The sequence below is a fragment of the Alosa pseudoharengus genome, unplaced genomic scaffold (genome assembly GCF_046254945.1).
Source record: "Alosa pseudoharengus isolate Yale_2024_CS ecotype anadromous, Long Island Sound unplaced genomic scaffold, YU_APseudo_1.1 YU_APseudo_1.1_scf_1, whole genome shotgun sequence".
In the NCBI taxonomy this organism is placed as follows: domain Eukaryota; kingdom Metazoa; phylum Chordata; class Actinopteri; order Clupeiformes; family Clupeidae; genus Alosa; species Alosa pseudoharengus.
In genome coordinates, this window is record NW_027468564.1 from 22,548,493 (window position 1) to 22,564,462 (window position 15,970).

The window sequence follows — 15,970 nt, forward strand, 5'->3', positions numbered from 1 at the left end:
TCGAACCGCGTCGATAGCTCAAATGGTCTAGGAGCAGTAGTTCGGCCAAAAAGTGGGTGAACGGGAATAATAAATAAAGAAAACTTAAGAAGAACAATAGTGGTCTTGCTGGATCAAACCCACTAATAAGAAAACTTAAGAAGAACAATAGTGGTCTTGCTGGATCAAACCCACTGATTACATGTATGTTGTGTCATTGGTGTCTTGGAACATGTCTGCCATTACCCTACATACTGTAGTACATGTATCAACTGTGTTGGTACACATTTATTACTCTTTTGATACAGTGGAATAAACCCATTAAAATAAAGTGTACCAGTTAAGTACTTACATCTACATATATACATCCTGTCAATGATGTTATGCATCCTGTAATTGATGTGTTGAAACGTGTCTGCTGTTACACCACACAGTACATGTGAATTAGTAGACCTGTTCCAAGACAAGACCTGTTCCAGTTTATTCCACTGTATCAAAGAGTAACAAGGTTGTAACAGCACAGCTGTTACATGCACACTGAAGACAATGAGGCCTTGACTGGAGCTAAGCATGCTTTGTATATCAAATCTATCATGACCCGATTTACCCCATCCAGCAGGTCTCAGGTCAGCTCTTTGCCTCTGATGAAAATTTAGGCAAATTGGCAAAGTTTTGTAAAAGCACTCAGTATTACAATGTAACAACTATATGTAGGTACCCACAAATACATTATGCAAGTACAATGATAGAACCTGATAGTACATGTTGTTACACAGGTTGTACCACTGTACCTAATTAGGTAAGTACACTGTAACAGCGACACATTAAAATAAAGTGTTACCTTATTTACACACATAAAAACAAACACAAGTGTGTTTTTCCAAGTCAAAACACAAAATAGCAATTTCACTGAGACAAAACAAATCAGTCTACATCTGTTCGTCTCTCTCAAAATTCTGTCTACATCAGTCTACATGTCGGGATATTGTCATGTCAGGCCTGGATACGGCATTCCAGAATATATTTTCCCCGGTGCCTTGGACTAGGACATTGCATGTGATGTAGACGAAATTTTGAGAGAGACGACCCGATGTAGACTGATTTAATGATTGCTGGCAGTGTTTTACCTGCCCTATGAGTACACTACAGTAAAAACTCAGTGTATTTTGTTTATTTATTTCGTATTTGTTAGGTTTGATTGATTCATGGTTGATCTTGGTAGATATATAAGAGTCAATATTTCACGGGAGGGGGCAGCGCCCTCTATTGACCAGCCGCCACTGCCTTTTATTCGAATTTTTCCAGGAAATTCAGGTGGGAAGATTTTCAGAATTTAGATGAAAGGAGATGGAATGACTGCATTGTTTTTCACTGAACTATCATCCCTGCTAAAACTCAGCATTGTTCTGCCGCCCCATGTTTAAATGCTCCATTTTAAGTTTGTCCCACTTTTAAATGCTACAACTACATGTGTTCACTCTATTAGGAACATCATCGCCCCTATCAGAGTTGAGAGTTGTGCTGCTGGGATTTAAAGATGCTGGGAAGAGTTCATCAGGAAACACCATCCTGGGCAGAGAGGAGTTTCAGCCTGGACAGAGATCTGCTGTTTGTGTGAAGAGACAGGGAGATGTAGCTGGCAGGCAGGTCACTGTGGTGGAGGCACCTGGATGGTGGAGTTGTTATTCTAAGGAGTTGAGCCCTGAAATGACCAAAAGAGCAATTCAGCTTAGTCCGGGTTTGTGTGGCCAGGGGCCACATGTGTTCCTTTTGATCACACGAGCAGACATCTTATTCACTGAAGCACAGATGATTTCAGCCAGGCAACACCTTGAGCTTCTCAGTGAGAGAGTGTGGAGATACACCATATTGCTATTCACCCATGGAGACTGGCTGGGAGACACACCCATAGAGCAGTACATTGAGAGTGAAGGGGATGCCCTGAAATGGCTGACTGAGAAATGTGGGAACAGATATCATGTCCTCAACAATCACAACAGCACTGATGGAAGGCAGGTGACGGAGCTACTGGAGAAGATTGAAGACATGGTGGCAGGAAATGGCAGCTCTCATTTTAAGATGGACAAAGGTCTTTTGAGAGACTTAGAAGAGAGAGAAAAGATCGAAAGAAGCAGAGCAGAAGAGAGAATGATGAAGGTGAAGCAACATAGACATGGCCTCAGGTCAACACAGGGTGAGTAGGGTGGGTGGATATACTATAAAAAAAGTATTTTCCCCTTTTTTGCTTTTATAAATGGCACTTTGACATTAGAGAGTTTTTTTTGGATAAATTGAAAAAAAGCCTATATTAAATTGGCCAATTCAATTTATAAAAGCAAAAAAAAGGAAAAATATTCATGGAGGGGTTAATACTTGTTATACAGTAGGCACTGTATCTGAATCTATGCTTTTAGAAAACATGGAGAGCAATTAAATGTTATCGCATATAGTATAATGTATAATTGATCTGCATTTATTTACTTAATTATTGAATAATTGCATCAGGATAGTAGAAACAATAATAATAACAAAACAGTTCAGTATGTTTGTGTCTACTTTTACAGGTCAAATACATCAGTCATCTCTGAGGATTATTTTGCTGGGGTCGAAGAACTATGGGAAGTCTTCAACAGGGAACACCATCCTGGGCGAAGATGTGTTTGAGTTGTGCACTATATCAAAGTGTGAGAAGAGAGAGGGGGAGGTGGCAGGGAGGCAGCTCACTGTGGTCGACACTCCAGGGTGGGAGCTACACAGCATGGATAATCCTCCTGTTTTTCTGAAGCAGGAAACTTCAATGAGTGTGTCGTTGTGTGATCCTGGACCCCATGTTTTTTTATTGATTGTAGCTCTAGACACAGCTGTGACTTCTCAAGTCATACTACAACTGCAAAAATATCTGACACTGTTTAGTGAGGCTATCTGGAGTCACACCATGGTGCTGTTTGACTTTGGAGACTGGCTGGGAGACACACTCATTGAGCAGCACATTGAGAGTGAGGGACGGGATCTTTGCTGGCTCATTGAGCAATGTGGGAACAGATATCATGTATTCAACAATGAAAAAAAGGATGATAAAGATCAGGTCACAGAACTTCTGGCGAAAATTGAAGAAATGTTAGCAGGAAACAGTGGACATCACTATGAGACGGACAGAAATAGACTGGAGGAAGTAAAGGAGAGGAGGGAGAAAGAAGAAGAGAGAGCAACAGAGAGACTGATGAAGGTGAAGAGGCAAAGAAAACACCTCCAGTCACTGAAGCGTGAGTTTGTCACATTGATGTGTTTTGCAATTAAAAAAAGAGTTTGTCTAATTGTTTTTAAAGGTCCCATGTGTAAGAAGTTCTCCCATCTAGTGTTTAGGGATTATATTGCAACCTAATAGAACTACGGTAGCCGTCGTATATCAAAAACATAACGCGTTGAGACGAAACTGTCGCAGAAGGAGTTGCAGCAGTGTGAATTAAATGGTGCACGTCGATCTTTTTCGACCTCACTCTGACCGTCACTACGGTCTAAAAAAGGAATGATCACCTTCGTTCTGCCTATCACCGAGACCATATGTCAACAAAGTCATGCCCATGACCTCCGGAAGCAGAACGACTCGAACTTATAAATAGCGGAGATTGCTCCCGGTTCAGTCTCTCACCTTGATCGCCTCATCTAAGACCTGTGATACGTGAGTACGTACTTTCACTGCTTTCTTGATTTGACTGTGTTTGTTAGTCTGCATGTGCAGTAACCTGTGTTTTTTTCAGGAAACTTCGTTTAACTTTGTTTAACTTTGTTTAACTTGTTGACGCCTTTCCTGAGTTCACTCCATACCGCACGGCTTAGGCGCTAATGTTACTGTGTGCTTCTTGTTAGCTTTGTTGTTGTGTGCTAGGCTACTTGCAAAATATAAGTTTAGCTGTTTGTGTCTGCTAGGTGCAGTCTTGCACGAGGTGCGGGCTGCTGTGTGTCTTTTCTCCAGTTGTCCACTGGTGTACGTCGGCGCATGCGTTCGCGCACTGGTGGCCGCCTTCTTTGTGTATCTGTTGTGTACCCCGTCGCTGCTGTCCGCAGCTAGCTGGGCCAGTGTGAGCCTGCTAAGCGTGTCCGCACGCTGCTTCATGCCACCCGTGTACTGTATTACACCACTGCTGATGTTGATCTGGGTGATGTGGATGTGCTGTCGCTCCATGCCCCTCGTTCTACGATCGATGACGTAAGCGGGGACGGCCTCCTGGATGAGCTACATTCAGACATGGTGGAGCCAACTGATGAATCCACGGTGCCAGGGGAGGTCCCCGTCGGCGCCTTGATGTCACGGGTGTTGAGTGCCACCAAGATCCTGGGTTTTCAGGCCCCTATGCCAGACATGGCTTCCCTTGGGGGCGTCTGGGAAGGCGTCTCGCACAGCAGCCCACAAAGGTGCTGCGGACGGCATGGGGTAAGTCGCTACAGCGCCCCCAATTCAATTCAGGTTGCCGTCAGCTGGCAAAGGCTGCCTATCCGGCCGACTCAGGGCTAGGGGATATGCCACCGGTCGAGCAGTCCATCGCCGCCTGGACTTCCCTGGGGCCTGCCAATGCATCTCCCAATCCACGCTGCCCGCGTAAGGAGTGTGCCAAGATGGACCGTCTCATCAGTCACTGCTTTGACGCATCAGCACGGGCAGCCCGTATGGGCAACGCCCTGGCTATCACTCTGGCGGCTCTGCGAAAAACGATGAGCCCGGAGGACCATGATGCAAGGGCCCTGGTGGATGCCGCACTGTCAGCCCACTCCCAGCTGACGCGTGATGTGGGAAGTGCTATGGCCTCTGCGGTGCTGTGCCATAGACAGGTGTGGCTTGCCCAAACCTCTCTCCCTGATGCCATCAGGACAGACCTGTTAGGTCTCCCCGTGGTGCCTGGGCATGTGTTCCATCCAGACTCCCAGGGGGTGCGGGACAGAGTGGAACAGGCTGGCGCTTCTAGAGAAACTAGTCAACTATGCTGCCCCGCGGGACCGGCACTTTCGTGCACCAGACCAGAGCTCAGCCCCAACTCCCTGGCCCAGAGGACAGCGAAGACCTGGGCGCAGGCAGAGGTGCAGGCCGCGGTGGCGGTCCTGCCTAGGGATCCGGGGCTGCCCATCGATTGCCCTTCCCAGCTGTCCAGGACCTCCTGGGAAGGGATTGTGCCAGACTCTTGGGTTGTGGCTACGGTGTCTCACGGTTACCGCCTACCCCCTACGTTTTCAGGGGTCAAGATGACGTCTGTGAAAGACCCCCTTTTCCATGTTCCATATGTGTTGTGCATGCATTACTTGAAAAGAACTAGCTCCAGTTATGTATGAACAGTGAAGGCAACGATCTCTTAAACATGTGAAAAACGTGAACTTGAAGAAGTGAAAATTTAACAATATGAACTATGAATATTGAACAACTTGAAGCTACATCTATAAGTGTGAACATGCTTAACAAATTATGGGATCAAAACATAACGTGCATTACGAATATAATCAGTGGGAGCCCTGTGCTTGTTTCCCTGCAACAAGAAGGTTCCATCTGGGGGTGATGGAAGACAGTGACACCCTCAGTGTGTTTGAAATGTCCAGTCGATTGCACAATTTGGTCTTAGTTGCAGTCATTGCCGAAAACCCGGCCTCGCATAGATACTTGGTGGGAAATGGTAGCAACGTTTTCAGCGCTTTTACGGCTATTTCGGGATATTCTGCTTTGGTTTTGATCCAAAAACCCGCCAGAGAGGTTTCCTTATACACACTCTTAAGACCACCGTCATTTGCAATTTCGATCAACTGCTCTTCCTCCTGCGCTGACAAGTTATGACTATTCGGGATATTGACAAATGGGTTGCAGACCCACTCATTGGTTTGCCGTGGATCTTTGGAGGATGGGAAGTAACGCTCAAACTCATTTGAAAGCGCAACAAGGTGATCACGCACCAGCTGCGAGAGAAAGGGCTCTGCCTCAGTCTCTCCCAAAACCCCCACTAGTGTTTGGAACATATCAAATACACCCCGGTCCACTCGTCGTCCCCACAAATCAAGCTTGGCTTTAAATGCAGCGACTTTCTGCCAGTTTAAAGACAGTCGTCATTCTCCCCTGGAGTGACAGGTTGAGGTCATTAAGCAACCCAAATATATCACACAGGTAAGCGAGTTTTGACACCCAGTCCTCATCACTAAAATGTTCAGCTAACGGTGACTTTTTCTGTAAGAAATCTCTGCAGCGGCTCTCGCAACTCAAACACTCTGGCCAGTGATGCTTGTTTTTTGTTGCTCATTCTAGCAGTTTAGATAACTTTGTGTGACACTACCGTTCGCTAAGAAGGTGAAGTGAGCTGACCTGAGGCTGCGCAGCGCTGAAGGCAATATGTAAAAGTGTTGAAGGCAGGACAGACAGACGTAAGAAAATAGACCTTGCAAAATGCAAACATGCGTGCAATTAAACAACTGCATATAGGCCTATGCCATGTAAAAACGTGACATTATTGCGAATGAAATTTAATTTAGTTTGCATGCATTTTTTTAAAAACTTTTAAAAACCGGTTAGGAATGTCCCGCGGCCCGGTACCGGTCCGCGGCCCGGTGGTTGGGGACCGCTGGTTTACGTCTCTGGATCTAAAAGACGCGTACTTCCACGTCCCTATCTGCCCAGCACACAGGTCCTTCCTCCGCTTCGCCTTCCAAGGCAGGGTGTTCCAGTTTCAGGTCCTCCCATTTGGCCTTTCACTGGCCCCCAGAATTTTTACTTGCGTGGTGGCAGCTGCGCTAGCCCCCCTCCATGTCCAGGGCCTAAAGATCCTACCGTACCTGGACGACTGGCTAATTTGTGCCCCATCTCAGGTGCAGGTGGTGCATGACACCAACACAGTTCTGACCCATATCCAGGCCCTGGGTTTCACGGTCAACTGGAAGAAGAGCAACTTGCAGCCCCGCCAGCAGGCGGACTTCCTTGGTGTCCTCCTCGACTCGGTCAGCATGACGGCGTCTCTCACTCCACGGAGGGCAGACAGCTTGACCGAGGCTCTGACAGGCTTTCGGCTGGGCAGACTGGTCACCGCCCACAAAGTCCAGAGGCTGTTGGGCTTACTGGCCGCGGCAGCTGCAGTACTGCCATTGGGCCTGCTGAAGGCACGTCCCCTGCAGTGTTGGTTCAATGCCTTTCAGCTCCACCCTAGGGACGACAGGCATGTGAAGTTGCGGGTGTCTCCTGCTTGCATCCGAGCCCTGCGTCCCTGGAGGGACAGGAGGTTCTTACTCCAGGGGGTTCCACTGGGGGGCCTTCCTCACAAGAGGCAAGTCGTCTCGACAGACGCTTCTCTGACAGGCTGGGGAGCTGTCTGGGAAGGGCTGTCAGCGAGGGGCGTGTGGCCACCCTCCTGGACGTCAGAGCACATCAACGTCCTCGAGCTGAAGGCCATCCATCTCGCCCTGCAGAGGTTCCTGCCAGGGTTGCGAAGCCAACATGTTCTGGTGAGGTCGGACAGCACCTCGGCGGTGTACCACGTCAATCACCAAGGCGGCACGAGGTCCCGGTGGTGCCTCCAGGTGGCGGAGGAGTTGCTGTCATGGGCATGGCCGCGCCTGGCTTCAGTGAGGGCAGTACAGGGCGGCCGACATTCTCTCCAGGACCGGGCCACTCCCGGGGGAATGGAGATTGAACCCAGAGGTGGTCAGCCAGGTCTGGGCTCAGTATGGGACTGCACAAGTGGACCTGTTTGCGTCGGCGGAAACGACTCACTGCCCAGAGTGGTACTCTCTCGTGGGACAGGGAGGCAGTTTGGGCCTGGATGCTCCGTCACAAGACTGGCCGACAGGCTTGTTGTTCGCTTTTCCTCCATCCCCTCTTGTACCTCAGGTCCTGCGGAGGATCAGGGAGGGCCGACATACAGTTCTGCTGGTTGCTCCACGGTGGCCGGCGAGGCCTTGGTTCCCAGACCTTCTCAGGCTCCTGCAGGGTCAGCCATGGCAGTTACCCTGCCGGGTGGATCTTCTGTCCCAAGCAGACGGGCAGATCTGGCATCCGAACCCAGGTGCCCTGCGCCTGTGGGTTTGGCCCCTGCAGAGTCCGTCATTGAACAGCTAGCTGAGTCTGTGCAGGAGACTCTGAACAACGCCAGGGCTCCTTCTACTAGAGCTTGCTATGCACTCAGATGGAGGATCTTTTTGGATTGGTGTGCCAGCTTGGGTCTCGAGCCAGCGGTTTGCCCTGTGCCTCAAGTTTTGCGCTTCTTGCAGTCCTATTTGGATCAAGGCAAGGCGGTCAGTACTGTGAAGGTTTATGCCTCGGCCATTTCAGCCTTTCACCAGGGTGCGGATAACAGGCCCTTGGGTAGGCATTCACTGATTGGTCAGTTTTTAAAAGGGGCCCGCCAGTTGCGTCCAGTTCGTCCACTTTGCGGGCACCAAACTGGGATTTGCCCACTGTTTTAATGTCTCTTACTGAAGGCCCATTTGAGCCCATTTTAGACGCAGATCTGCGGTCGTTGTCTCTGAAAACTTGCTTTCTCCTGGCTCTTTGTTCGGCCAGGCACATGCGTAACTTACGTTGCCAGCTGTTGCAAGCCGTCGCGAAGCATTTAACATTACCATATCTATTCTGGTCGCACCTCATCTCGTTGTGAATCTACTTAGATGATGGCCCTAGTTCCGCACTCATAAATAGGTGTGTCAAAACATAAGCGTTTCTCTTTTGTCATTGCTTGTGTGTGATGCCAACGAAGCACACTTTCGGACATGGAATAAATCATTTAATTTTGCCCGTTAACCGAGCTAGTTAGCTAACGTTAGCACAGTAAACTGAACGTGAATGGGAGTGGCTAGTGATGTTCCCTAGCTAGGAAGCAGGACTTGTACATTGTTGAAAACTAACCTGAAATAACATACATTCAGCAACTTTGTGGTAGTCTGCTAGTTCTAGCAAAACTATGGTAGGTTAGTTTATCAACTGTCTCTGGTCTAGAGCCTTTGAACATGTGGCAGTGCACTAGAGCTTTGACAGAATAAACAAAGTTATTTTTTCTCTTTATTTGTTTCGTCGGAAAATGCCAACGTCAGAATGTTAGGAAGACATGTAGCTTGTAGAAAATGAGTTCATAACTTACATCGCTGAATGTAGGGAAACTCAGCAGATGAATCCAAGAAAGTTTTTCTTTGCATGCCAAAGACGGTAGCCTAGAAATCTAGACGCGCCCCTAGCGAGACGGCTCTGTATTTCACAAATGTCCCTAGCCGCTCACCGTTATTTTAAAATGGCACACATAGATAGAGGGTTTATTCCATGGTTTATTCACCTTATTCCCATATTCCGCGCACAAACATTGCTATTACTATTACAATAGCTGTAATTTCTGTATTTTATTTTACAGAAAATACATGCCCCCTTTCAGAGTTCAGAGTTGTGCTGCTGGGATACAGAACATCTGGGAAGAGTTCATCAGGAAACACCATCCTGGGCAGAGAGGAGTTTGACCTGAAGAGAAGAACAGCTCAGTGTGTGAAGAGACAGGGAGAAGTAACAGGCAGACAGGTCACTGTAGTTGAGGCTCCAGGATGGTGGATTAATTTCAACCTCAAAACCAGTCTTGAGCTCACTAAACAGGAGATTGTGTTCAGTGTGTCTCTGTGTCCTCCAGGACCTCACATTTTCTTACTGATTGTAAAAATAGCCGAAGCGTCAACACAGGATTACATTATAAACATCCAAGAACATCTGGAGTTTTTCAGTGACAGAGTCTGGAGTAACACTATGGTGCTGTTTACCCGTGGAGACTGGCTGGGAGACACAACCATTGAGCAGTACATTGAGAGTGAAGAACATATCAGATATCTGGTAGAGAAATGTGGGAACAGATATCATGTTCTCAACAATGAGGACAAAAGTGACAAAACTCAGATCACAGAGCTGATGGAGAAGATGGAGGAAATTATCTCTGGAAACGGAGGCCGTCACTATGAGATGGACAGAAAGAGACTGGAGGAAGTGAAGGAGAGGAGGGAGAAAGAAGAAGAGAGAGCAACAGAGAGGCTGATGAAGGTGGAGAGGCAAAGACGACACCTTCAGTCACGGAAGCGTGAGTTTGTCTCATTGATGTGTTTTATAATTAAAAAAAAGAGTTTGTCTAGTTGTTTTTAAAAGAAATAAATTGGGCAATATATGAATTCAGTTAAATAAAAGGACTTGATTGTATGAAACATTAACTCAAATATATGTCAGTAGAATGTATTAGACACCATAAAATATTCCTCCTCAAAGTAGAGTGAACAACACTTGTAATAAAAGGAAACATCTACAATAGCTGTAATTTGTGTATTTTATTTTGCAGAAAATACATGCCCCCTTTCAGAGTTCAGAGTTGTTCTGCTGGGATACAGAACATCTGGGAAGAGTTCATCAGGAAACACCATCCTGGGCAGAGAGGAGTTTGACCTGAAGAGAAGAACAGCTCAGTGTGTGAAGAGACAGGGAGAAGTAGCAGGCAGACAGGTCACTGTAGTCGAGGCTCCAGGATGGTGGAAGAATATCAGCCTCAAAAACACTCCTGAGCTCACTAAACAGGAGATTGTGCTCAGTGTGTCTCTGTGTCCTCCAGGACCTCACATTCTCTTATTGCTTATAAAAGTAGCTGATTCTTATTCGCAGGATGACATTAGAAACACCCAAGAACATCTGGAGTTTCTCAGTGGCAGAGTCTGGAGTCACACCATGGTGCTGTTTACCCGTGGAGACTGGCTGGGAAACACAACCATTGAGCAGTACATTGAGAGTGAAGAACACCTCAGATATCTGGTAGAGAAATGTGGGAACAGATATCATGTTCTCAACAATCAGGACAAAAGTGACAGAACACAGATCACAGAGCTGATGGAGAAGATGGAGGAAATTATCTCTGGAAACATGGACGGTCACTTTGAGATGAACAGAAAGAGACTGGAGGAAGTAAAGGAGAGAAGAAAACAACAGACACAGAGAGCAGAGGACAGACAGATGTGTGTCTACAGGCAGAGATCTGCTTTTCAATTCTCAGGAGGTGAGTTCATTCATTTTAATGTGTTGTAATTTATATGGTAATATTATTTTTATATGGTACTATACATTGTATTGTAATATTAAATTAATATTACTATTTTTATTTTTCATTCCTCATTGGGCCCTATTTTAGCGATTTATATCAATATTACAAAGTGTGGGCATTAGTGTGTTTAGCGTGTGTTGAACAAAAATGACCTCTTTAGACAACATGTGTGCCTGACAGGAAAATGAGAACTGCATTTGGTCACAAACTTTTTCTGAGAAAGGGCCTAATGTATTTTTTTACTCTATGTATCATTAAATGCCTGTGCACTGCACTTATACCTTTTACTCTTAACATTGTCATACAATAGCAATAGATATGCTTCCCCCTGTTGGACAAATATACCACTGCTGTCAGTGTTGTCCAGTACGGGGCAGTGGAGTTAGCAGTGGTGATTTCACAACAGCTGTGGTGACACTCAATTGTTGCTACTCTGCCTCTCATACATTACATATGGCTTTTCTATTTCTTACAGGTGATGGTCTGTTCCTCTCAAGCATGAGGGTTGTGCTTTTGGGATACAGAACATCTGGGAAGAGTTCATCAGGAAACACCATCCTGGGCAGAGAGGAGTTTGACCTGAAGAGAACAGCTCAGTGTGTGAAGAGACAGGGAGAAGTAGCAGGCAGACAGGTCACTGTAGTCGAGGCTCCAGGATGGTGGAAGAATATCAGCCTCAAAAACACTCCTGAGCTCACTAAACAGGAGATTGTGCTCAGTGTGTCTCTGTGTCCTCCAGGACCTCACATTCTCTTATTGCTTATACAAGTAGCTGATTCTTATTCGCAGGATGACATTAGAAACACCCAAGAACATCTGGAGTTTCTCAGTGACAGAGTCTGGAGTCACACCATGGTGCTGTTTACCTGTGGAGACTGGCTGGGAGACACAACCATTGAGCAGTACATTGAGAGTGAAGAACATATCAGATATCTGGTAGAGAAATGTGGGAACAGATATCATGTTCTCAACAATGAGAACAAAAGTGACAAAACTCAGATCACAGAGCTGATGGAGAAGATAGAGGAAATTATCTCTGGAAACAGTGGCCATCACTTTGAGATGAACAGAAAGAGACTAGAGAAAGTAAAGGAGAGAAGAAAACAACAGACACAGAGAGCAGAGGACAGACAGATGTGTGTCTACAAGCAGAGATCTGCTTTTCAATTTTCAGGAGGTGAGTTACAGTCATTTTAATATGTTGTAATTTATATGGTAATATTATATTTTATATGGCACTATACATTGTATTGTAATATTAAATTAATATTACCATTATTATTTTTTATTCCTCACTGGGCCCTTTTTTAGCGATTTAAATCAATATTCTGAAGTGTGAGGCATTAGTGTGTTTAAAAAATTACCTCTTTAGACAACATGTGTGCCTGACAGGAAAATGAGAACTGCATTTGGTCAGAAGCTTTGTCTGAAAAATAGTCCAATGTGTTTCTTTATGCTATATATCATTAAATGCCTGTGCACTGGGCTTGTTATTATACAATTAGTGTAATCTTAACATTGTCATACAATAGCAATAGATATGCTGCCCCCTGTTGGACAAATATACCACTGCTGTCAGTGTTGTCCAGTACGGGGCAGTGGAGTTAGCAGTGGTGATTTCACAACAGCTGTGGTGACACTCAATTGTTGCTACTCTGCCTCTCATACATTACATATGGCTTTTCTATTTCTTACAGGTGATGGTCTGTTCCTCTCAAGCATGAGGGTTGTGCTTTTGGGATACAGAACATCTGGGAAGAGTTCATCAGGAAACACCATCCTGGGCAGAGAGGAGTTTGACCTGAAGAGAAGAACAGCTCAGTGTGTGAAGAGACAGGGAGAAGTAGCAGGCAGACAGGTCACTGTAGTCAAGGCTCCGGGATGGTTCAGCCTTCACAACCTCACAGACACTCCTGAGCTCACTAAACAGGAGATTGTCCAAAGTGTGTCTCAGTGTCCTCCAGGACCACACACAGTCCTTCTAGTCATACGCACAGATTATACTTTAGCAGAGGCCTACACAAAAAGTGTCAGGGGCCATTTGGAGCTTCTTGGTAAACATGTTTGGAGTCACACAATTGTCCTTTTCACCTATGGAGACTGGCTGGGAGACACATCCATTGAGCAGTACATTGAGAGTGAAGGAGAAACCCTGCAGTGGATCATTGGGAAATGTGGGAACAGATATCATGTCCTCAACAACAAGGACTGGACTGATGATACACAAGTAACAGAGCTGCTGGAGAAGATAGAACAGTTGGTGGTAAGAAACGGAGGAGCTCACTATCAGAGACCACAAGAAGAGGAGAAAAAGGAGGAGAAAAAGGAGGGGGAAAAGGAGGAGGAGAAAAAGGAGAAGATGAGGAGAAGATGGCCATCTCTCTTCAGAGGTGTGTTATGACATAATATCCCCACTTAATATTAATGTTGAAATAATATACATCCCACCCTAATTGTCAACTCAAACATGTAGTATAATGAATGATCTATCTGTTTTATAAAAATGAATAATAAGTAATTAAAGTCAATGCAATTGTTAAAAGACTGCTCTGTTTATGTTATGATACATGAGTCCATTTACTCATAAATGATGAGTACATGTAGGACCTCCCACCTTTTAGGCAAGTCCCTCCACTCAGTGGCCATATTGAACGACATAAACGCTTTTTGGTCAGGCATCTATTTCAGCAGAAATGTGCCTGTGCAAGGCTTCACGACCAATCTTGCTCCAGCGGCAAGATCACAACACATGATTGGCACGATGTATTCACGACACATCACATGATTGGCACAATGTATTCACATGTCGATTTTTTTCTACAAACTAACCCCAAGCATTTCTAGGAAGGATTTTGAAGGAGTGCTGTGTCTCCTCATTAGAATGTCACACTAGTTAGGTAGTGGTTACACTACCTAAATAAGTTTTTTTTTTTTTTTTTTTTTAAATACTGGACTTGTAGGTTTGCTGAAACGGAATAGAGCAGATGACCAGAGCAGAGAGTTGAATGAGGCTGCAGCCCGATTGGATGAGTTGAGCCTGCAGGGAAGCATGGACACTCCCCCTATGAGTGAGTAGAGCTTAGATCGGGCCCAAAAAATCAAGCCCGACCCTACCCGAGCCCGTGCACATTGTGCCCGAGCCCGACCCGGCCCGACACATTAACTGTAATTATGAGCCCGAGCCCGATTTAAACCCGACATTTTTTAAATACGTGGGCCATTATAACTGACGTTCTCAACTACAATTCCGAGCTGTTTGAGCTACAGAAATCCGTTTAGAATTATATTAATGAATAATGCAATAATGAAGAATGTAGGCTAAACTAGGCCTATGTTTGTTTATTCAGAATGGAATGGATTGCAAATGAATCCGAATGAAGAAACGTAAGCCACTTACAACGTAAAAGTAGCCTATGTCCCTGCAGCAAAACTCAAGGCATTTCTCTGTGAGGGCTTGCCTCGCTCTCAGGTGTATGCTTGGAGAAGTGACAAAAGAGGACATTGAAGGCTGGCTATCATTATTTCTGCCATGGCAAGCCTGCTTCATGTTCATCAAAGTCTTTTTGCTGTCATAGGTGAACATCGTGCGCACTTAATGCACGCAACAAAGCATACCTGACAAATGCACAGCCTACCTCCGACTTTTCTCCAAACTTGCTCGAAGTTATTTCTCCTGTTTTCATTTTTTTCTTTACATCTTCAAGCTTCACGTTGCACTTAAACTACACAATACAGCACAGCAGGCCCGGTGTGATGCGTGCGAGTGGAGAAGCTGCGCATGATACGTGTTGCGCAGATGACATTACAAATTACATTTTGTAACTCTGAGCCTAACTTGTATAACTTTGTACACTTGTTACTTAGGCCTACTTTGTTAAATATATAATATTTCTGAGTCTGACTATGGCATAGCTTTAGCTCCCTACCCAAGTAGGCTAATGATTTAAAAAAAAAAAATGCTTGATCAAGGACCCGGCCCGGCCCGGCCCGAGGATAGTGGCTGGAAAAATCGGCCCGACCCGGCCCGCGGGTCGGGTCGGGTCGGGTCAAGTTCGGGCTCGGGCAGAGAATCTAAACTCTATGAGTGAGTACAACATGTCTTCCAAATTTGCCATTGTTAGAGGCATTTATTCTATTCTCCTAGGTCTGTGTTTTGTTAGTAAATAATTGTCAGAGTCGGTATCTGAGTGTGGCTGGGTGGAATACACAACCCCAACAAATAGAATTAAGTTAAATTTAATTAAATTACATTCATAGGGCTGTATTTTGGGCCACCAGCGCATGGCGTAATACTTGTTATTCACCAGCGGAAAGTTGAATTTGGTATTTTGCACAACTATTTTTTAAGCATTGCGCCCAGGGGTGTGGCAATTAACAACCTAGGGAGGGGCCTAGCGCGTTGTCTAAAATTTGCTATCATACACCAGCTAAACCTGGTCAGAAGTCAATGGCGAGTTGTTCATATGCTATTTTAAGAGCGCATGTCAACAGTCATATTGGCAGGTGCACGCACCATCCTTCTATCATTCATGAACGCACACCAGCGCACGTCCATGCAAAGCATTACAAATTGCACGATTACAATGGGAAACATAATTAGAATAAAGATATTACGAAATACTGTACATCTCATGACGAGTAGTTATTCACCATCATTTGCAAATTGATAATGACGGTTAAAAGTGATTAGGGGAGAGGTGAGAGACACGTATGGAGCACAGCTGAAGACGCACTGTCACGAGATATAAGCAACTCCTCTGCAGGATAAATGTTGTTTTATTCAGTCATTTGAGCAGCATTAGGGTAAGTGTTGCTTTTTCCAGCCTATGTTTTCGAGGGTAACCCATTGTCAGTCAATAGTGAAAGTAACTGCATATAACTGTCTTGTCGTTGACTGACTCCTTGGTGAAGTTAGTTTCACTTTG

The 15,970-nt window shown here is 45.4% G+C and overlaps 2 protein-coding genes across 2 annotated transcripts in view; both read left to right on the forward strand.

Annotated features, from left to right (window-relative positions):
* Positions 1-15,970, forward strand: part of LOC143117426 (uncharacterized) — a 66,953-nt gene that overhangs the window by 22,222 nt on the left and 28,761 nt on the right. Inside the window, exons 4-8 of the mRNA XM_076279139.1 lie at positions 9,339-10,043; positions 10,296-11,000; positions 11,521-12,222; positions 12,743-13,435; positions 14,025-14,045. Of these exons, the coding sequence (XP_076135254.1) occupies positions 9,339-10,043; positions 10,296-11,000; positions 11,521-12,222; positions 12,743-13,435; positions 14,025-14,045 (2,826 nt within the window). The remainder of the gene's footprint in view (positions 1-9,338; positions 10,044-10,295; positions 11,001-11,520; positions 12,223-12,742; positions 13,436-14,024; positions 14,046-15,970) is intronic.
* On the forward strand, positions 1,435-4,492 carry LOC143104977 (GTPase IMAP family member 8-like). The gene is made up of 3 exons (XM_076269440.1): positions 1,435-2,173; positions 2,544-3,250; positions 4,049-4,492. Exons 1-3 carry the CDS (start codon positions 1,435-1,437, stop codon positions 4,490-4,492), a joined length of 1,890 nt encoding a protein of 629 aa, XP_076125555.1.

Bases quoted from the DNA above. Each gene is read 5' to 3' on its own strand.
- LOC143104977 (XM_076269440.1), top strand. From the start codon at position 1,435: ATGCTACAACTACATGTGTTCACTCTATTAGGAACATCATCGCCCCTA. The intron at 2,174-2,543 runs GTGAGTAGGGTG...CTACTTTTACAG, and splicing joins TGGCCTCAGGTCAACACAGG to GTCAAATACATCAGTCATCT. The intron at 3,251-4,048 runs GTCACATTGATG...GTCCGCAGCTAG, and splicing joins AGTCACTGAAGCGTGAGTTT to CTGGGCCAGTGTGAGCCTGC.